The 20203-nt window shown below is 37.3% G+C and overlaps 1 protein-coding gene across 1 annotated transcript in view; it reads left to right on the top strand.

Moving 5' to 3' along the window:
• The first annotated feature begins 13525 nt into the window (after positions 1-13525).
• The window catches only part of Edem2 (ER degradation enhancer, mannosidase alpha-like 2), a 69931-nt gene continuing 63253 nt past the window's right edge, over positions 13526-20203 (top strand). Inside the window, exon 1 of the mRNA XM_067273639.1 lies at positions 13526-13817. Within this exon, the coding sequence (XP_067129740.1) occupies positions 13714-13817 (104 nt within the window). The 5' untranslated portion in view covers positions 13526-13713. The remainder of the gene's footprint in view (positions 13818-20203) is intronic.

The following is a 20203-nucleotide window of genomic DNA, read 5'->3' as shown; positions in this document are numbered from 1 at the left end:
TAGGGGATGGTGAGTGGACCAGTCCCAAAGCGTCATTAAAATGCATTTTAATGATGTTTTTGGGGCGTGGCTACGTATATCCTCAAAGATTCAGTCTTCTATCTTAATTAGAAATGAATAAAATTTGAGTTGCAAGATTTGATGACATACAAAGCAAGTTAAATAAATGCTTTAAAAGTACATGAATTCCGTTCTGTAAGAGGAGCGGCAATAATCGATTTTGTTGCTCCCGTCACAGAACCGTTATCAATAGAGAGCGCTTCTAGTGCTGGCACTCTTGTATAAATCTATATATATATATATATATATATATAATTGAAGATGTTTGTTTGTTTGTTTGCTCGCTATACACTCCTAGGTCATTCAACCAATTGTTACGAAACTCGGCAGTTACGTTCAAATATATCCAACTTGGATCATGTCGTACATTCCTCCCCAAATTATCGATTTGATTTTTATATATCGATTAATTTCTGTCTACATTTGATTGCTGGCTTTACATGTAACGCCATCTACTAGAAAAAATTTAACAAAATAATTAATTAAATATAATTTTTACGAAAAAACGATATAATTTAAAAATATATATATATTCACTGTATCACTGCAACAATGATATAGCGCGAAATAGATGCGCCATTACACCATTACTGCTCTAGATCAGTGGTTCTTAAATATCTAATTCGTTTGGGGAAAAATTTTGAATTAAAATAATATGATTTGCAGTACAAATTGAAAGTTCATATTAGTTAATCTGGTCCTCTTTCTCTTACGATTTCCATGTCTGGTCTCGACTTTCATTTATCTAACGCCTTTCTCGAGATTAAGAAAGGACAGAGAAGAACAGATGACTGGGTATTTATAGGTTTACAATTTTTTAAAATTGCAGCCCAATAAGTATCCTCCAGTAACCGAGTCCACCGAACACTTGTAGTCGGTCATGGGTTCGCGCATAGCCAATGGACTGACCACATGGAGTTTTCTGGGTTTTCTTTGCGTTAGTAACACTTGAGTAGGGGTCCAGCTTTACATAAAAATCTCTCCGAAATGCATCCTCCTTGACAGATCGCTCACGTGTCGCGTTCATGTAACCAAATAAACCAAACCAATTCTAATAATATTTTTATAAACGCGATATTTACGAGAACATGCTTAATTACCAGGAAACGTAGACATCTTCACCCTTTCCCCTGATTTCATCTCTCTTTAAAAACTCATAAATCCATTGCTCCAAACTTTTTTAACTGATGCTGCTTAAGATGTTCTAACGTTCAGCCAAATTAATGTACCGGTAACGATTTTAAGGCACGAAGTAGAGCTCGAAGTTTTTTTCTGTGCCGATGTTTATTTTTCCTATTAATTATCATGGCGACATTACTTCATTCAAATTTCCTGTAGTTGTAGTCTGCGTAATGTGCACTTTATTCACATGTTGAGTCTTACCGTCAAATCTGCTTCCAGTATGCTTATCAGGGTAGCCAGATTTAAATTTTTATAAAGAGCCAACTAAGATAAAAAAAAAAAAAGACAGAAAAAAGCCAAAATTTATTATATATTTTATATACATTATACTTTAATTATACTTGAATGCTATTTTATTATGTTAACGCTTCTTTTCCAAGAAGCATATCTTCATGATTAAGGGAAAAAATTGAATCAGAGGAATACAGTTTCTCAGAAGTAAAATACAGTGGTGCCTCGTATAACGTACGCCTCGAATAACGGACGCTGCGAACAACGGACTTTCTGTTTGGCCGTTACGTGACTCGAGCAACGGACTGGCTGCGAACAACGGACTTTCCGGCATAATTGGTGACTGCTCCATGTGCGTTCTTTAATAGAGGTCGCTCTGCGTCTCCGCTACTACGGGAGTGCGCTGCTGTTTGTAGGCATTTAGGAACGACGGTGAAAGAAAGATGGCGGCGCTCGCACTATCGATAGTATCGTGATAGAGGAATCTATAATTCTAAAATATGAGCTTTTAAAGGCAAAAGAAGAGTCCCAATTGTAAAATTTAACCATAAAATGGATTATTTGTTGAAAGAGCATTCAAAATAGCCACGAAAAAACTTAGAATGCCGGCTACCATTCGAAAAAAATTCGTAAAGACACTTACATCACCACGTGCACTAACTCGCGCTTTCACAATTTTTAAATTTTCATTCATAAAACCTCATAATGGACCCGGAAACGAAACTATCTGAGCCATGGAAGACGCCATGTTGCTTTTTACCGTAAACTACTGCTACAAGCGGCCGTTTTTGCCGTTCGACGGCGCGCACTCCCACCGGAATTTAGGAACGCGTTCCGCAGGAATTTTTAAACGGATGTCGCTCGCGCGGAGTTACGCGGAGGAATAAAAGAACGCACCCCATGTTCATTTTTTATGATACAGTACGGTTATTTTATGCTGCGGAACGAATTAGATGTTTTAACATGTATTTCTATGAAAAAATGCGTTTCGTATAACGGACGTTTCACTTAACGGACGTGCACCTGGAACGGATTAAGTACGTTATATGAGGCACCACTGTACTCTAACATTTTATGTGAAGGGACAAATTCTTTGCAACATATATTTGAGGACAAAAGTTGTGACCTAATCCTAATAATTGCATCTAGAAGAGAAAGTTGCATTCTATTCCTTGCCTTATTCTTAAAATGAGTTAAAAGTGAAAACACCCTCTCTACTGTAGCATTGCTAATGGGTGTTACAGGTATACCTCGTCTTACGTCGGTAATTGGTTCCAGGAGAGGCGACGTAAGTCGAATTTACTTGTGTAGTTACGTAACTACAGTGGAAAACGCCAATAATGAGCACTTAAAGACCGCTAAATAAGACGACAACACAGAAACACAGATATTTTCATGTTTCGTTCTCTAGGATTTATGATGATTATATTAACATTTACTGTAAATGTACATATTTTAATACGATTTTATGTGCTTTTAACGCTTTTCTAGTGATATTACGACTTCAATATTTGTGGCGGATTTGACTTAAACTTGATTTTTATTTTTCCATATACTTTTTTGACAAACGACGTATAATCGAGAACGACGTAACTCGAGGTATACGTGTATTAGGCAATTGAGGGCAAAAGTCGCAAGTTCTTTGAATTGAGGATTTTGTAATATTTTTTGGTAAAAAAGCTCACTTTCATTGGGTATTCCACATTTCTTAAATTCATCTTCGTCTATCCAATTGACAAAAGGTAATTTCCTGTATTGCTCTTCAATCATATTAAGATTGTCTTGTGCTAAATTCAAAAATAACAATTCAGAAAACTTTGGTCATAAAGCTTGGTTTAAAATTATATTTGGGCTTAATTGCGCTAGATCTTGAAATCAATTCATTGCCGATGGAAGCCGTTGTTGAACTTGATTTAAAGCCTCTTCTAACGTGTGAAAATACCTTCCTTTGATAGTTTTTTTTTTTTTGTAACTCTTTCCGCCCAGTGGGCACTAAGAGGGCCTCTTATAGCAAGCCCATTATGGGTTCGGCCAGGCCCACAATGGGGCGGCCGGGTGGTGAGAGGACGGGGACCGACATATCCGAACGGACCACCCCCCGAAAAATTCCTGGGGATTTCTCGACCCGTCCGGATTCGATCCCGGGTCCACCAGGGCGGTAGGCTGCTAACCTTGACCGCTCGGCCAGCCGGCCGCTTCTTTGATAGAAATTGTTGCTTGACTTTTTCATCATTATTTACTTGCAGGTATTTATCTCATTCATTCAAAAAAATTCATTCCAAAATCAACTTTAGAAATACTTTTCTTATAATTACCATCATAAAGTCTACTTTTTAAAGTTTTGTAGTGCAAAATAAACTTTCATGCAACTGATAAAGGTCTGCTTTATTTTGTTGAAAAAGGCCATTTAACCTTCCAAATTTTTGAAATATTGGAGTTGCAAATGGAAACAGAGATAATTAGTCTGATTCAAGATCATTTCTTTTAATAATATACAACTTAGAATTTATAATATAAAACTTAGATTGCCTACTGGAAAAAATAAAATCAGATTTGTTAAAGAATAAAATCATCATGATGTTATTCGAAAAAAGCCAAAAAAAGCCAAAAAGCCAAACAAAATTTTTGACGCCAATCAGACTGAAAAAAAAGCCAAATTTCGCAAATTTCGCATCAAAAAAGCCAATCTGGCAACCCTGATGCTTATGTCATAATTTTCGAAACTTTACTTAGGTTTCATGTTTTTGCTGAGCTTTACTTTTTCAACTTGGTTTCACCAGTTTTTACGGGATAACAAAAAAGCAATTATTCTTGCATTTTTACAAGATTTGTTTTTATTTAAACAAGTCTTATATTTATGTTGCCACCTTTACAAAATCGTTGACCCGGACGGCAGGTCAGGTTTGTTCGAACAAAAGTTCCTGACGCATGCGCAATGTCATTTTACAATGCAAAGAATAACGTGCATGCCGGTTCTAAATCAGTTACAGTTAGGGACTAGGGACTTGCATAGGAGTAACGTATGTAACTTAAATTAAGAAAGAAAGAACAGATAATTTAGCTCCACAGAAGACATGTACGGACGTACGTACAAGCAAAAAATAAAAAAATAAATAAATAAATAAATTAATTAATTAATTAAATAAAAGGAAAAAAAGGTCGAGAGGCAGGTTGCGAGTCACGTTTGCGTAAACGGAGTAACATGACGGAATGGCAAATGAGTTTCAGTGAGTCTGAAGTCTTTCGCTGTTTAAATGGTGTAAATTTATAAAAATATTTGCAAGAACTTTGTTTCATCGTAATTTCACAATTTCTACGAAATTCCCGGACAAAATTAATAGTTCACCCGGACAGTGAGTCAATTGCCAGACTGTCTGGGTGAAAACCGGACGGATGGTAACACTACTTATATCAAGTCTTTCGGGCGTTTTTTTTAAAACTCTTTCCGCCCTGTGGGCACTAAGAGGACCTCTTTAAGCAAGCCTATTGTGGGTTCGGCCAGGCCCAAAATGGGGTGGCCGGGTGAGGGACGGGAGCCGACATATCCGGTCGAACCACCCCCGACAAATTCTTGGGGCTTTCTCGACCCGTCCGGATTCGATCCCGGGTCCCCAAGATGGCAACCTTCGGCGCACCTCTTCTTGATGGCGCTCCTCCCACCACGATTAGTCGTATCGAAAAACCAATACATACCGCTCTTTGCACGGCGTTGGGTGTATCTAAGTCCACCCCATTTATCTCACTTTACGCCGAAACAGGTTATATTCCGTTACAGACAAAGATACGCCAAAAAGCGATGTCCCACGCTATCGTCCAAATCTCCAGAGGTCCATATACCCCTACACTCAATTTTTTTCACGACACCCTGTTTGGAATATTATCACTGGCGCCTGTACCAGCGACCGTACGTTTCTCGGTTTTATTCCATCTGCGCCGGGAGGGCCTGCCAATGACACGCATCTCTCGGCAAAGGCATATGCCACCGAGCACAGTTAGTGTTCTTCTTCACCTTCGCCTCATTTTCTACCATTGACTTTCCGGAGGTCACGTGTGCACGGTTTCAGGAGCTGCTGGAGTCCTCCTGGCAGGGCAAATTCCTCTTGGGGGCGGATTCCTCCAAATCCTGTACCCAAACGGCGATAGGTGTAGTCTTTCCGGCTCGCGAACTCTGGGAAACTTGGCTCCTACACGAGCACTGTAGCGTATTTGGCACGGAGGCTCTAGGAATAAAATGAGCACTGCAAATCAGCTCAAGCCTCGACAATCCGACTGTCATTCTCTCAGACAACAAATCAGTCATACAAACGGTAGGTAATGTTAATTTTTCATTTCCGGCAATATTAATCGACTTAATAGCCGAAATCAGTTTGCATCCCAAGCCAATCGAGATCGAAAAGACAACCCATCCGGCTCCTGGAGGCAGTCCCTCATGGCACGCAATCTAATCCGGGCCATGCGGGATACTCTTATCGATACCTATATCGATTCCTGGTCTACTAGCCTTAGACAGAAAGGTCGGGATCACCTCCGGCCTTTCGTTCCCTGGCCATATTCATACGCCTCGTCTCGCTGTGCCGAAACCCTCTTAGCCCGCCTTCGCACCGATACAGCCCCGTTAAACGGGTTTCTTTATTCCAGAGGTCTATGCGTCTCACCCGACTGTCCGAACTGTGGCGCTCCGGAAACATCCCGCCATTTCTGTATTACTTGTCCGAAGTATAAGTAGGCCCGTCAACACCTCGGCCTCACTTTATCTATAGATTTCACAGTCGTCCGGACGCTTACACCTATTTACTCGGCACACGCCGACATCTCTCCTCGTCAGCACGTGGAGGCTTTAGGATGTTTTGTTTATCGTTCGAACCGCTTCGCATAATCGTAAAACGTGTACATCGGAGAAAAAACCAACAAGCTAAATCTCCATATAAACTGGAATAAAGAAGAAGAGCGGTAGGCTACCACCTTGACCACTCGGCCGTCGATTTTTTCGGACGTTAAGATTAGCAACTTCATCCATCCGACACGGATCACTTTTCAAATATTAACAGATCAGAATTAGTTAGTAGTCGTTGACCGTTTTCTCTCCCAGGAGGAAAACAACTACTGCTTCTTTTGGTCGAATTAACTTCAACCTCCATTAGCAACAGTCCCTTCTTCCTTTCGAACCACTGGTATGGTAGGATTCGAATAAGAAAATTATATAATATGAAGTTACCAGCTGCACAAAATATGATTTAAATAGTTTTCGAGAGTGCCGAGTTTAAATATTTGGTCAATTTTTCTGCCAAATTTGATTGGTTGGCAGATTACTATTTGATATTTGGCTGTGAATGAAACAGTTCGTCAGTGCTAAAAATAGAAAAACATACGCTATTTTAAATTTTTTAAGATATGGTATTTTCTATTGGTGTCTTTTTTTTTTTTGTAACTCTTTCCGCCCTGTGAGCACTAGGAGGGCCTCTTATAGCAAGCCCATTATGGGTTCGGCCAGGCCCACAATGGGGCGGCCGGGTGGTGAGGGACGGGGACCGACATATTCGGACGGACCATCCCCGAAAAATTCCTGGGGATTTTTCGACCCGTCCGGATTCGATCCCGGGTCCCCTACGGCGGCAGGCTGCTAACCTTGACCGCACGGCCATCCGGCCGCTCTATTGGTGTCTGTGTCTATTTGGCCAATGAAATTGTGCCATTTTGTACCATCCGACCATTCGATAAACACGACCATGATAGGCTGAAATAACCAAACTCTATATATGGTTTTCGTTTTAATATTTGTTATATCATAGTATTTGTTTAATATTTGTTATATCATATTGGTTTACATAACTATCTTATTTATATAATACATTTTAAAAGTTATTATTCGTTTGTTCAGTTCCAGTAACGTGATCTGCCTAGGGGGATGCCTTCCGGGAGGTATTTTTAAGGCTAACTGGCCCCTATTCAGGTGTTACAGACGTGGAGAAAATACGAAAAACTCCACGTGGCTATCCCGTTCTGGCCAGGCGCGAACCCACGACCGAACACCCAGTGTTCAGGGAACGGAACCGCTTGGCCACCGGTTGGCCTTAAAAGTTTTTTATTCCTCTACTGTACACAATTTAAGGAATTATTAAAATGTGTTAAATTGGGCACTTGGTGTGATAAACCGTTACATAAGATAGCGTTTGTAGTTATATAAATAAAATAATATAATGTAATATAATATAATAGAAGGGTTAGAGGTACGAAATAATCTAATAATCTTAATCTTTATAGGCTATTTATTTTTTTCCCTGGCAACGCCGGGCTTACATGCAAGTTATTTATAAACGACTTTAAAGTGCATTTATGGACATCATTGTATTTGACTTATTATTTTAATTTATTTTGTTCTTTTTTTGAACATCTTTGCCTGCTCAATTTGCCGCCTGAGGGAGTCGCCTCATACCTTACCCATCGAGCCAGTCTTTGATGTTGCACACTTGATGTAAACTCGAAAACATCACGTGGTCAACCCATTGGTCAAGCACAAACCCGCGACTAACTACCATTTATGGGAGAAAAACATAAAAAAAGGCATTTAAACATTTAATCTGCGAGAGTTTAATTTATGTTGTGGCCGCCAGCGCCAGAGATCCCGAACACTGCCTGGCAACACTTGCCAACGAGATGTTGGCTGGCAACTTGAAAAGGAGGCGCGAAAGTTCGCGGGTTTTTTGCCTGGATGTTGGCCGAGGATGTCGGTGACAGTTCTCACCTATTTAATAAAGTTTTTTGTTACTGTTCGTGTTTGTCTGCTTAGTTCTAAAGATCAGTAGGATCGGATGACAAAGTGGTGACCCGAACGTGATCCGATTAACGAACTACCTGGACTTTCGACTGAATTGGATAGTGAACAACTCTGTGTCTATGAAGGAACATTTTTAACAGGACATGCAGGTATGATCAGTTTCTGAATCGTAAATTCAATAAGACGACTAAGAGTGCGTGACTCGGGCTAAGCCTAATCAAAGACTATCCCGCTTTCCTTGTAGCCGCATAGTTAGGCGCCCGAAATGGCGGAACAGAACGAGTTGGAAATTGGACGTGTACAGGCAAAAATGCCTATCTTCACTAAAACCAACATCAAATTATTTTTTGTGCAGCTAGACGCAGCTTTTGCCATTAATCGGATAACAAGTGAGAACACTAAGTACAACTATTTAGTCAATTCCCTGGACGCGGAAATTCTATCTAACGTCAGTGACTTAGTATTTGACCGTCCAGCCGAGGCTCCGTTTACTAAACTCAAAGATCGACTCCTCGAAATTTTTCAGAACTCCGCTGCTAAAGAGGTTAAAATTCTGCTTGAAGATCTGGCGTTAGGGGATCAGAAACCCAGCGTTTTACTCCGTAAAATGAGGGAGCTTTCAGCGGGCAAGATTACCGAAGAATTTCTTAGAAACTTGTGGCTCCAACGTCTCCCCAAAAATATTCAGACAGTTCTGGCTGTTAGCGGTGATGAACTAGACAAGCTAGCCATCCTTGCTGACAAGGTTGCTGAACTTACAGAACCAACCCAACTGGCCAGCATCAACTTAGAAGCCGGAAATCCCGTAATCAAAAATCTCGAAATGCAGATATTAGAACTCACAACGAAGGTTGCAGAACTTAATGTATCGCGTACTGCTCGTCCCCGTTATCGTAGTAGAGAGAGAAACCGACATGACCCGAATTCGAGGTATCGCATTAGTTCACGCCCTCGAGGAAGAAGCCTCAACCGTCAGGGATATTGTTACTACCATGATAAGTTTGGATCAGCCGCTAGGAAATGTCGTTCGCCGTGTTCCTTCGACCGAACTGCTGATCAGGGAAACGAGCGCAGCCAGCCGCAGTAACGGCCTGTGGGTCCAGCCTGGCTCCTAAATATAGCCGTCTGTTTGTGTATGACAACAAAACTGGCCTAAATTTCTTAATTGATTCTGGAGCAGATTTATCGATCATTCCCAATCGCACTAAGAATCAGCCTACAAAGGTTGAATTGTATGCTGCCAACGACTCTAAAATCTCGACGTATGGAACAAAGGTGCTAGAACTTGACCTCAACTTAAGACATTCTTTCAGATGGGAATTTACCATAGCTGATGTGCAGAAGCCTATAATCGGTGCAGACTTTTTGGCCAACTTTGGACTCATTCTCGATATCAGAAACAGATTACTGGTTGACCCCCTGACTTCCCTTACTACACGAGGAAGATATTATACAGGACCACCTACTTCGGTCAAAACTATAATCAGCAATTCCCCAATGCAGGATATCCTCAAGGACTTTCCACATCTCACTCGTCCTCGACCGTTTTCAGATAAAGTCAGGCACAACACAATGCATTATATCGAAACACACGGTCCACCCGTATTTGCCAAACCCCGTAGATTGCATCCGGCTCAGCTGCAAGTAGCAAAGCAAGAATTCCAGCACATGATGGAGTTAGGTATATGCAGACCATCAAAGTCCAACTGGGCTTCTCCCCTCCATATAGTGCCGAAGGGTCGTAACGATTGGAGACTATCGTGCCCTGAATAGGATAACTGTTCCCGATCACTATCCAGTGCCACACATCCACGATTTTGGTCAAAGTCTACACGGAGCCCGAATATTTTCCAAGATCGATTTGGTTAGAGCTTTCCATCATATACCAGTTAACCCAGATGATGTGCCAAAGACAGCCATTACAACGCCATTTGGGCTATTTGAATTCGTTTTCCTTCCTTTTGGTCTCTGCAACGCAGCCCAATCATTCCAACGATTCATGCACGAAGTTCTGAAAGGCTTAAACTTTTGTTTTTCATACCTAGATGACATCCTCATTGCTAGCACTTCGTGGGAGGAACATAAGATGCACATGCGGCAAGTGTTTCAACGCCTTGACAAGTACGGTCTGCAAATCAATGCATCCAAGCGTACTTTCGCTGCCCCACATGTATCATTCTTAGGATACATGGTGTCTCCCCACGGCGTTATGCCACTTCCAGAACGTGTATCTGCCATAACTCAACAGAAGCGACCACAGACCCTCAAACAACTGAGAAGGTTCTTAGGCATCTTGAACTTCTATCGTAGGTTCCTACCCCATGCGGCCTATCACCAAGCTCCTTTACACGACCTACTTAAAGGAGCAAAGAAAAACGACCAGCGCGAGATTAAATGGACTGACAATTCGATTCAGGCATTTGAGTCATGTAAGTCACAATTAGCAGATGCCACCTTACTACATCATCCTTCACCAAGTGCTACCCTTGCACTTCACGTCGATGCATCTGATTCTGCTGTGGGCGCTGCCCTTCATCAAGTTACAGCACAAGGTCTCCAGCCACTGGCGTTCTTTTCCCGCAAACTGAGTAACTCTCAGCGTCAGTATTCTGCATACGACCGAGAACTTCTGGCTGTGTATCTGGCTGTGAAACATTTCCGGTTTATGCTGGAAGCACGACAGTTCACCATTTACACAGACCATAAACCATTAACGTTTGCCTTCCAGCAACGACACGATAAGTGTACACCCCGTCAGTTGAGACATCTTGACTTTATAGGACAATTCTCAACAGACATCAGACACATAAAGGGGATCGATAACGTTCCAGCTGATGCTCTTTCCCGTATTGAATCAATTAGTAGCCCATCTATAGATTATAGCAAAATTGCAAAAGACCAACAGCAAGATCCTGAGCTCCAGTCTCTCCTGACTTCAAGTGACTCATCACTTGTACTTAAGAAGTTTAAACTTCCTGATAGTGATGTCGAAATTTACTGTGATGTATCGACAGGTCGCATTCGTCCATACATTCCGCCTAGTTATCGTCGCACTGCTTTCAACACTGTCCATAACCTGTCCCATCCAGGTGTAAGGAGCTCAACAAGATTGGTAAAAGCAAAATTTGTTTGGCCATCCATCAGTAAAGACTGCCAGACATGGTCTCGCACCTGCATTTCTTGTCAACGGTCGAAGATCCAGAGACATGTCGCTAGCCCTTTGGGAACCTTTCCTATTCCAGACGCTAGATTTTTAAATATTCATATTGACATTGTTGGTCCATTGCCACCTTCCAACGGCTCAACATATTGCCTCACAATCATCGATAGATTTTCTCGTTGGCCTGAAGCAATCCCGTTGCCAGATATAGCAGCTGAAACAGTAGCTTCAGCCCTGTACTCAGGCTGGATATCTCGCTTTGGAGTGCCTGCCCAAATAACATCTGACCAAGGACGGCAATTCGAATCTGGCTTATTTAAATCCCTCACTCAACTTCTTGGTACCCAAAGAGTTAGGACAACAGCATACCATCCAATTGCAAATGGCATTGTTGAACGCTTTCATCGTTCACTTAAAACTGCCATCAAGTGTCACTCTACTGAAAGATGGACGGAAGTGCTACCTACAGTCTTGTTAGGATTGCGAACTGCGCTCCGTGAAGACACCAATACTACCGCGGCTGAGATGCTCTATGGCACCAGCCTCCGACTGCCTGGAGAGTTTTTCGTCCCAGGTTCTCAGGACGTCAATCCATGTTCTTTCGTCGAAAAACTCAGGACGATGATGGCAAACTTAAAACCAGTACCTGTAGTGCACCACTCCTACCGCAACCCATTTATCCACAAAGAACTGCAGTCATGTTCCCACGTATTTCTTCGCAATGACGCTGTACGGAAGCCCTTGCAGCCTCCATACGATGGACCCTACGAAGTCGTGTCACGTGGTAGCAAGACATTCCCTCTATGCATAAAGGGAAAAGAAACTGTAGTTTCTATTGATCGACTGAAACCGGCTTTTATTCTCGCAGCGAGTGAGTCGGACCAGTTACCCCCAACGTCTCCAATGCCAAGACCAGCGCCAACTAGACGTACCACAGACAATCCAGCCCCAACGCAACAAACTACCACACGCTCTGGCCGACATGTAACCTTTTCCGCTCGTTTCGTGTCGCAGACACTGGTGGGGGAGTAGCTGTGGCCGCCAGCGCCAGAGATCCCGAACACTGCCTGGCAACACTTGCCAACGAGATGTTGGCTGGCAACGTGAAAAGGAGGCGCGAAAGTTCGCGGGTTTTTGCCTGGATGTTGGCCGAGGATGTCGGTGACAGTTCTCACCTTTTTAATAAAGTTTTTTTGTTACTGTTCGTGTTTGTCTGCTTAGTTCTAAAGATCAGTAGGATCGGATGACAAAATGTAAAAAGATATGACGAATTTACTTGTAATTGCAATTTTGAAAGTTTTTGTTTTAGTTAAATATATTATGCAGATAAAGAACTAAAACGGCAAATTCTAAATTTTTCATTAATAGAGTATTCTTATTATATTCAACGCATTCTATTTGAAATTATACACAGATATGTCAAATTCCAAACGGTTACATAAAACAGTAAAGTTTTGGTAGGTCCAATTTTCAAATCCCATTTTCTGAACATAACGATTTCATAGTTAGCCGCTTATTGTTCTGTATACACAATTAGAGTTTATAGTTTTAAGGTTTATTATTTACGCAAGTTTTTATTAAAATTAAAATTTATTTGGCATTACTAGAAAAGTAAAGAATTTATTTAACACTAATACAGAATTATCTGAAGTACAGTATTTACATATTTTTTTTTTTTTTTTTTTTTTTTTTTTTGTAACTCCCGCCCAGTGGGCACTAAGAGGGCCTCTTATAGCAAGCCCATTATGGGTTCGGCCAGGCCCACAATGGGGCGGCCGGGTGGTGAGGGACGGGAACCGACGTATCCGGATGCACCACCCCCCGAAAAATTCCTGAGGATTTTTCGACCCGTCTGGATTCGATCCCGGGTCCCCCAAGGCGGCAGGCTGCGAACCTTGACCGCTCAGCCATCCGGCCGCTCGTATTTACATATTAGAATTAATTGAGTTCCTGTATAAAATAATTTATTATATTACAGAATAAGCAAGAGATATATTAATAAAAAGTAAACAAATTTTTTATTACGTAGCATTTAAGAGAATAAATTCAAGGATGTTTAAATATTTTCAATGACTAAATGTAATATGTAATTTCAAAATTATTAAAAGAGCAAGAAAAGTTGTACGAAGAAGCGCCACCTCGTGATAGTGTATTGTACAATTAGTAGGGAGCCTGTGTATGTGTGGAAATGTCTGTTTTGTTATGAGACGGACATGAAGGAAAGAGGGGATTTTCCAGGATGTTAAGGCGTCGACGTGTCAAGTACAAATTTTTCAAGCATTTAATTAGTTGATTTTCATCGCAAATGATGTCTTTGCTCACCAGGAATGTGGTGATAACTACACTCTCGCTAGTCTTCTTCGCCCATCTGCTCATGGCAATGAGCAGAGACGAAAGAAATCGTCTCAAGTAAGTGTTGTTACGTTACCAAGCTTTTCACATACTTATTCAAAAGCTTTTCCAATATAATGAGTTCTAGAATTACATAAGTTTAAATTTGGACATGAAAATTGATCTTGACCTTGTTTCTTTATTTAGGTTAATTAAAATAGTCAAATGCAATTAAATAGCTAGCGTTTTGTATAATGTAGATAAATTCTATTGTTTCTAATATTTATAATCTAAAACTTAATAAAACAACATATTCTTGTCTTTTATTCTTCCATGATTTGCAAATATAGTTACTGAAAAGTATCATCTGCTATGAATTTCTGCCTTAAAAAAAGTAAATAAACTCATTACATTGTGTAAAATTAAACTGTCTTAAATGAATACAAAATAACTTTGTCTTACAATTGATACATTCTTTAAAAATCTAACCATAATTATACAAGTTTACATTAAATTGAAAAAAATAAACTATTCTGAATCTCATACTAAAATCATCATTAAGAATAAGGCAGACTCACATTAAGATATACTCAATAAGTAAAATAAACTGTCTTCAGTGTTAAAGATGACTTAGAAGAATTTATGACTACACGAGAATTTATTTGCATGCACTGTTGATAATTAATTAACACATCATCATCTTCTGGAAATAGAATAAGAATTAAAATTTAAACACAATAGTCTACTGTGTTTAAATTTGTATGTATTTAAACATACTTCTATTATGATATCTTATTGGACATCTGCTTCTTCAAATGACATTCCATGTAAAAAGAATTCTTATGAAGCATTCCAGAACTAGAATTCCTTTGACTATTTGAATTTGCAGCATTATTTGAAAGACCTGATGAAAACTTCTCAAGAAAGTCAAAAGTGTTAGTATAAGGCTGGAAAGAGTGAGTAAGGCTATAATTTTATCATATCATGTTTAAATTTGAATTCTTATTCTATTTTTGTTCTGTTCTCTTGAAGATGATGATATGTTAATTATCATACCAGCACACTTGAAATTAAGAAACATTTACTAATGTTTTCATCTGTTTATAACAGACTACAAAATAGCTACATTAAAAAGATTTTAATGTAGCTATTTTGTTTTGCATTATATGCCTGAAGATGTCTGTTATAAATGGATAAAAACATTAGTAAATGTTTCTTAATTTCAAGTATACTGGTATTGATTGGTATGTTGTGTATGTTTATTCTATCCTAATATTGGAGAGTTATTGACAGAAGATGGCTTTGCCAGCCAACTCTTATGTTAATTATCAAAAGTGCTTGCAAATAAACCCTTGAGTAAAATAAAAAGTGTCTTTTAAGTCATTTTTAACACTGAAGCCAGTTAATTTTTCTTATTGAAAAATTATCATAATTGTTCTAGTCATAAGCACTTTGTTTTTATTCTTTCTGTCCTGTGGGTGCTAAGAGGAATTTTTTAATCAATCTCATCTTGGGTTTGACTAGGCCCACAATGGAGTTTCTCATGCCAGATGATGATAGACAGAGTCCAACATATCTGGGATGGAATATCTCTAAAATATTCCATGGGTTTTTCAACCCATCCAGATTTGCTCTCATGACTTCCAGAGCTTTTGACTATAACACATCAATTTCTTTGTGTGACTTGTATATAACAGTTAATATTACAGAGAATAAAATATGGTATAATAATAAACATATTTTGAATAATTTGTGTATGTAAAATTACAAGTATTTAGACTTTTTATAATACTGTAAATTGTTTATAGTTTTTAAACACTATAAATGATGTACAGTATGTTTAAGAATATTATCTTATTTACAGTTATTATATTAACATCTATGTGAAAGATTAATCAAATATAAACATCAAATAACCTGATTCTTGATTAATATTAAATGATCTGCTGGATTGTGTCAGGTTTTTATGGCTGCATTTAATAATTAGATATTCAGTAATTTTGTCTAGAGGTAGGTGATTAAGTCACCATTTCATAATAAATTAATATTTTAATTTAGAAAGTTCTGAAAGAAAAGAATTAGCCTAGAATGAGACTCAAATTCACAACTCTAATTATTAAATATTGCTTGATACAGTCTGGCAGATTATTTGGTATTAAAGAATTAATCAAGAGGCATTTGTCAGGACAAGATTTAACAAATAAAAATATAGAACAAGTACTTGAGATAAATACTGCTCATAGGAAATACTTAAAAAAAAATTTTACTAGGTGAAATATAACAAAAATCTTATATGCAATAAGAACAACATTCTTGCAGAATTTACATTGGATAAGAATATAGAAATGTACTGGTACACACAGCTAATGAGAGAGAGCAGTTTGAACATTAATTACTGAAAAACAAAAATCATTCACAATAAATGTTCATAACTGCTTGTTTGTTGTTTTACTTTATTGTTTTATTTGCTTAATAGGAACTGATTTTGCATTACTAGTCTGGAAATTTATCTATATTTTATTATTGCACAGTGAATTCCTCTTTAGTAGTTATTCATTTTTAATGTTTAATGTTTTTTTGGGAAGTATTTTGTATAATTTAATTTAAAGAATTAGGAATGTCTAGTTTGTTAAACTGGATTTGGTCTAGCTAATCAGTATTTGAAGGCTTTGTATTCATTGCATTCCTGATAATTTTTAGTTTGAGTTTCTTGAATTCTCTTAATTATTTTTATATTTATATTAAAATTTTAAAAGTTATAAATAGATTGAATTTTATTAGTTAAGTTAAATATACATTTGTGATTGTGTACAGATCATAATTATAAAATATTTTATTTAAATATTCTTAATTAGTTAGAAGTAAAATATTACATTTTTAGATTATAGGTAATATTTTAAAAATTTTAAATTTAAGTATTGATCTATTTAATAGTGTGTGGTGACATTTGATATTAGTGAAACTATGTTTCCATAAAAATTTTAAACAAATACTAGAAATGACAAAAATAAAAACTTATTTTAATTCTAAAATTGTTAATTGGCACAAAACAAAGATATAAGAACTTTTATTTTTATTATTTTTTTAAACTAACTATATTTGGCAATTTTTTTTTCCACAAAGTTGTTAATTACTTTATCATAAAAATGACTTGTCAAAGTATTTAAAAGCTCTTTTTCTATTGAAAGCAATGCTAGTGACAGCAATCTTTCCTCTGACTGAGAGTTCTTTGCAAATGTATGAGTTCGCTTCATGGTTGAAAAACTGCACTCAACAGACGCACTTGTAGATGGTACCGTAAAAATTAATGATATTAAATCATATAATTCTTTTAGTACATCTTTGTTCAGATCATCATTAATTATAATATTTTTTATGACTTAAGAGTGACTGTCCAATATAGTCTGGACATGAATATAAATATTGCAATTCACTATGTAATTTAGATAAATCAAAAAATTATCCATTAAATTTACTTTATTTAAAGAATTAAAACTTGCTTCAGAAAATTCTTTTTCATAATACAGTCAAACCTGTTTTTATGCGCTCTTTTTATGTGCGATTTTTATTTGTGCGATTTTTTTAATGCGAATTTTTAATTTGTGCGGTATAGTTGGCGACTAGTCTCGTGCGATTCGTCATGTCTTACGTTGACTTATTATAGCTAAATAAACTTATTATAGCATAAATGCACTTATTATAGTAATATTATTGCATGAATATGCGAAAAATGAAATAATTTACTTTTTAAGTCAACAAAACACCAACTGGACAAAAATATGTAAAACAGACGATAGACCAGACGATGCAGTCAAGTGCTGACATCTGTTGTCAATAAATTCTATTTCGTACGATTTTGAGTTATTTTCTATGTGAGACTTCTTTTATGCGGTCCCTGTTGACCGCATAAAAAAAAAATATTTTTTAATTGTGTTGCGAAAACTATTATTTACAGCCATTCGTGAAGTTTCGTGAGATTTTTTTTATGCGTTTTTTTTAATGCGGTCCCTATCCCCCGCATAAAAACAGGTTTGACTGTATTTAAAATTATTAACCTCTAAAAGTGATAAAAAATTCTAAAGATTTAATTTCTGAAAATCTGTCAATATAATTATAATTAAATATAGCTTTGTAAAGAAATAAAAATAACATAAAATATTCTTTACTTTTTAAATCTTAAGACAATGCACTTAGTCAAATAGTGCCCTACAAGTGGCTAATAGATGGAATCATTGGAAGCATTATACGATATTTTGGTATATAGCTTCCACCAACTAAACTGGGATGCCAGAGGTTGATGCTCTGTAAAGTTCATGCACAAATGTCTGTAATCTGGCTACTTTACGTGATTCAAATATTTTTGCCATGGAAGCTATCCTGTATTCAACAATACAATGCTTCCATTGGGAATATGCATATATGAATTTATATTCGAATATACGATAGTAATCTGATCATTGTTTTTCACATATATAGAAATTTTTAACAAAATAAATAATGCGATTGTAATAAAATATTCTCTGCACTCAAAGCTAGAACTACTTAAAATCAGTAACACAAAAAAACCTTTCACACTTAGTGATTAAATTGCTAGAAACAAAGTACAAACGTTTTCGGCCGTTTTGAATGGCCTTTGTCAGGTACAGTACAATAAGGCCGGTTGGAACGTCTGTTAGCAGATATTTACGTGACGTCAGTGCTTATGAAGGTTTTTTCTTACTAGTGACAACATTTCTAAGAAAGTTTAAACGATATTGACACTGTAAATTATCTTTTGAGTTTAACCAAGATGTGTGAATGACTATTGATGATATCATAATTGTTAAAAGTGAAAATAAGAGATGAGATAAATTTAGAAACTGCACAAAAGATTGCAGCAGGCTCAATGAGGGTGGATTGACCTATTTAATTTAGGGGTTATCGAGGAGAGGATCATGTGGAGAGCAAGTCTGCGTCTCTGCTGTTAATACAGTTTTCTTTGAGGGATTTCGAAAAGGTTTCAATTGTTCTAAGCTTGTTATAATCAAGCATAGGTATAATAATCTTAGCCTTTTCCCATTTGGCTGTTATATTCGGTTCACTTGCAAACTGGGCTAGGGTGGAATTAAACTTTTTGTTGTATGTGTCATATTTATGCTCAGCTATCCTTTTTTTAAGTGATCTGTTGGTTGAGCCTATGCATGTTAATTTTTTGTTCGGCTTAAATCTATTGTCCTGAAGCGGAACTGAGTAAATCTCCGGTTTTCTGGCTTCACTGCATTTATCCTTGGTATTAGCCAGAAGTTTATAGATTGTAGGGTTGCATTTGTATGTGAGACCAGTTTTGACCTTTTTGGTTATCATTTTAAATGCTTAGCTCATTCTAGGGTCAAAATCAACTACAATTCGTTTACATTGTGTTTAAGAGGTCTGGAATTAATCACTTCATTTTTTAAGAAACTATGTATTTTTATGAGCTAGCCTATCTATAAATTTACCGTTGTAACTGTGATCTATGGCGATGCGTTTGATGTGTTGGATTTCATAAAGCACATCATTAACCATTGCTAGAGCAATGGGTAAAGGCTCTACGGATTAAAGCTCTGTAAGTGGATATTTTATAAGTAAATGGGTCGTTTTGAGATTGAGGGGATGAAGAAAGATTGTAGATTAGGCTTATGGTATACCTTAGTGGTTATACAACTGTGATTCAGGTAAATATTGGGGTCAAGGAAATGGGCCATCTTATCATCCTGTTGGTCTAACTTTAACTTAAGCCCAAACGGATTGTTATTGACAGTCTGCAGTACGCTATCAATATCTGGCTTGGTTCTCCAAAAAATAAGAATATCATCGACATAACACATGTAAAGTATGATTTCTGTGTTGAAGGATTCTAGGACTTGGCTATCTAATTTTCTAACAACTAATTCACAGAGGTCTCCAGATAGGGGCTACCCAATGGAACCCCTCTTCTTTGAAGATAGATTTGCTGGTTGAAGGTGAAAAAGGAAGTGTAGCACATAAGCTAGAAACAAAGTGTGAAAGGTTTATTTGTATTACTGATAATAAAATATTAATTTTCAGTAATTCAAAGTACGTTAAAATATGAAAATAATTGCACAATATGTACTTATATTTTAGAAAATACAAGGAAAGCAGCACTTCCACAGCTTCCGTGGACAGTACACCACTGTATCTAATGTTACTTTCAACTTTTGTATTAATTAATCTACAACATCTTTTTGAAAATATTTTTATTCAAAAAATTAAAAGTTTCTTTTATTAAGAAATAAAGTAACTTTAATAATATTTTCAGTTAGGAAAATTTTATGTTAGTTCAGAACTGAATGAAAATTTTATAGTTAATAATTTAGTAATTTATTTAGTACATAATTTAGTTATCTAAGATTATAGAAATAGAAATTATCTATAGAAATCTATAGGAAAAATCTATAGAAATTTTCACAAAACAGGAAGTGACT

This window comes from Centruroides vittatus, unplaced genomic scaffold (assembly GCF_030686945.1).
Source record: "Centruroides vittatus isolate TY-2023 unplaced genomic scaffold, ASM3068694v2 contig_484, whole genome shotgun sequence".
Lineage (NCBI taxonomy): Eukaryota > Metazoa > Arthropoda > Arachnida > Scorpiones > Buthidae > Centruroides > Centruroides vittatus.
This window is presented reverse-complemented; position numbering and strand designations above follow the sequence as displayed.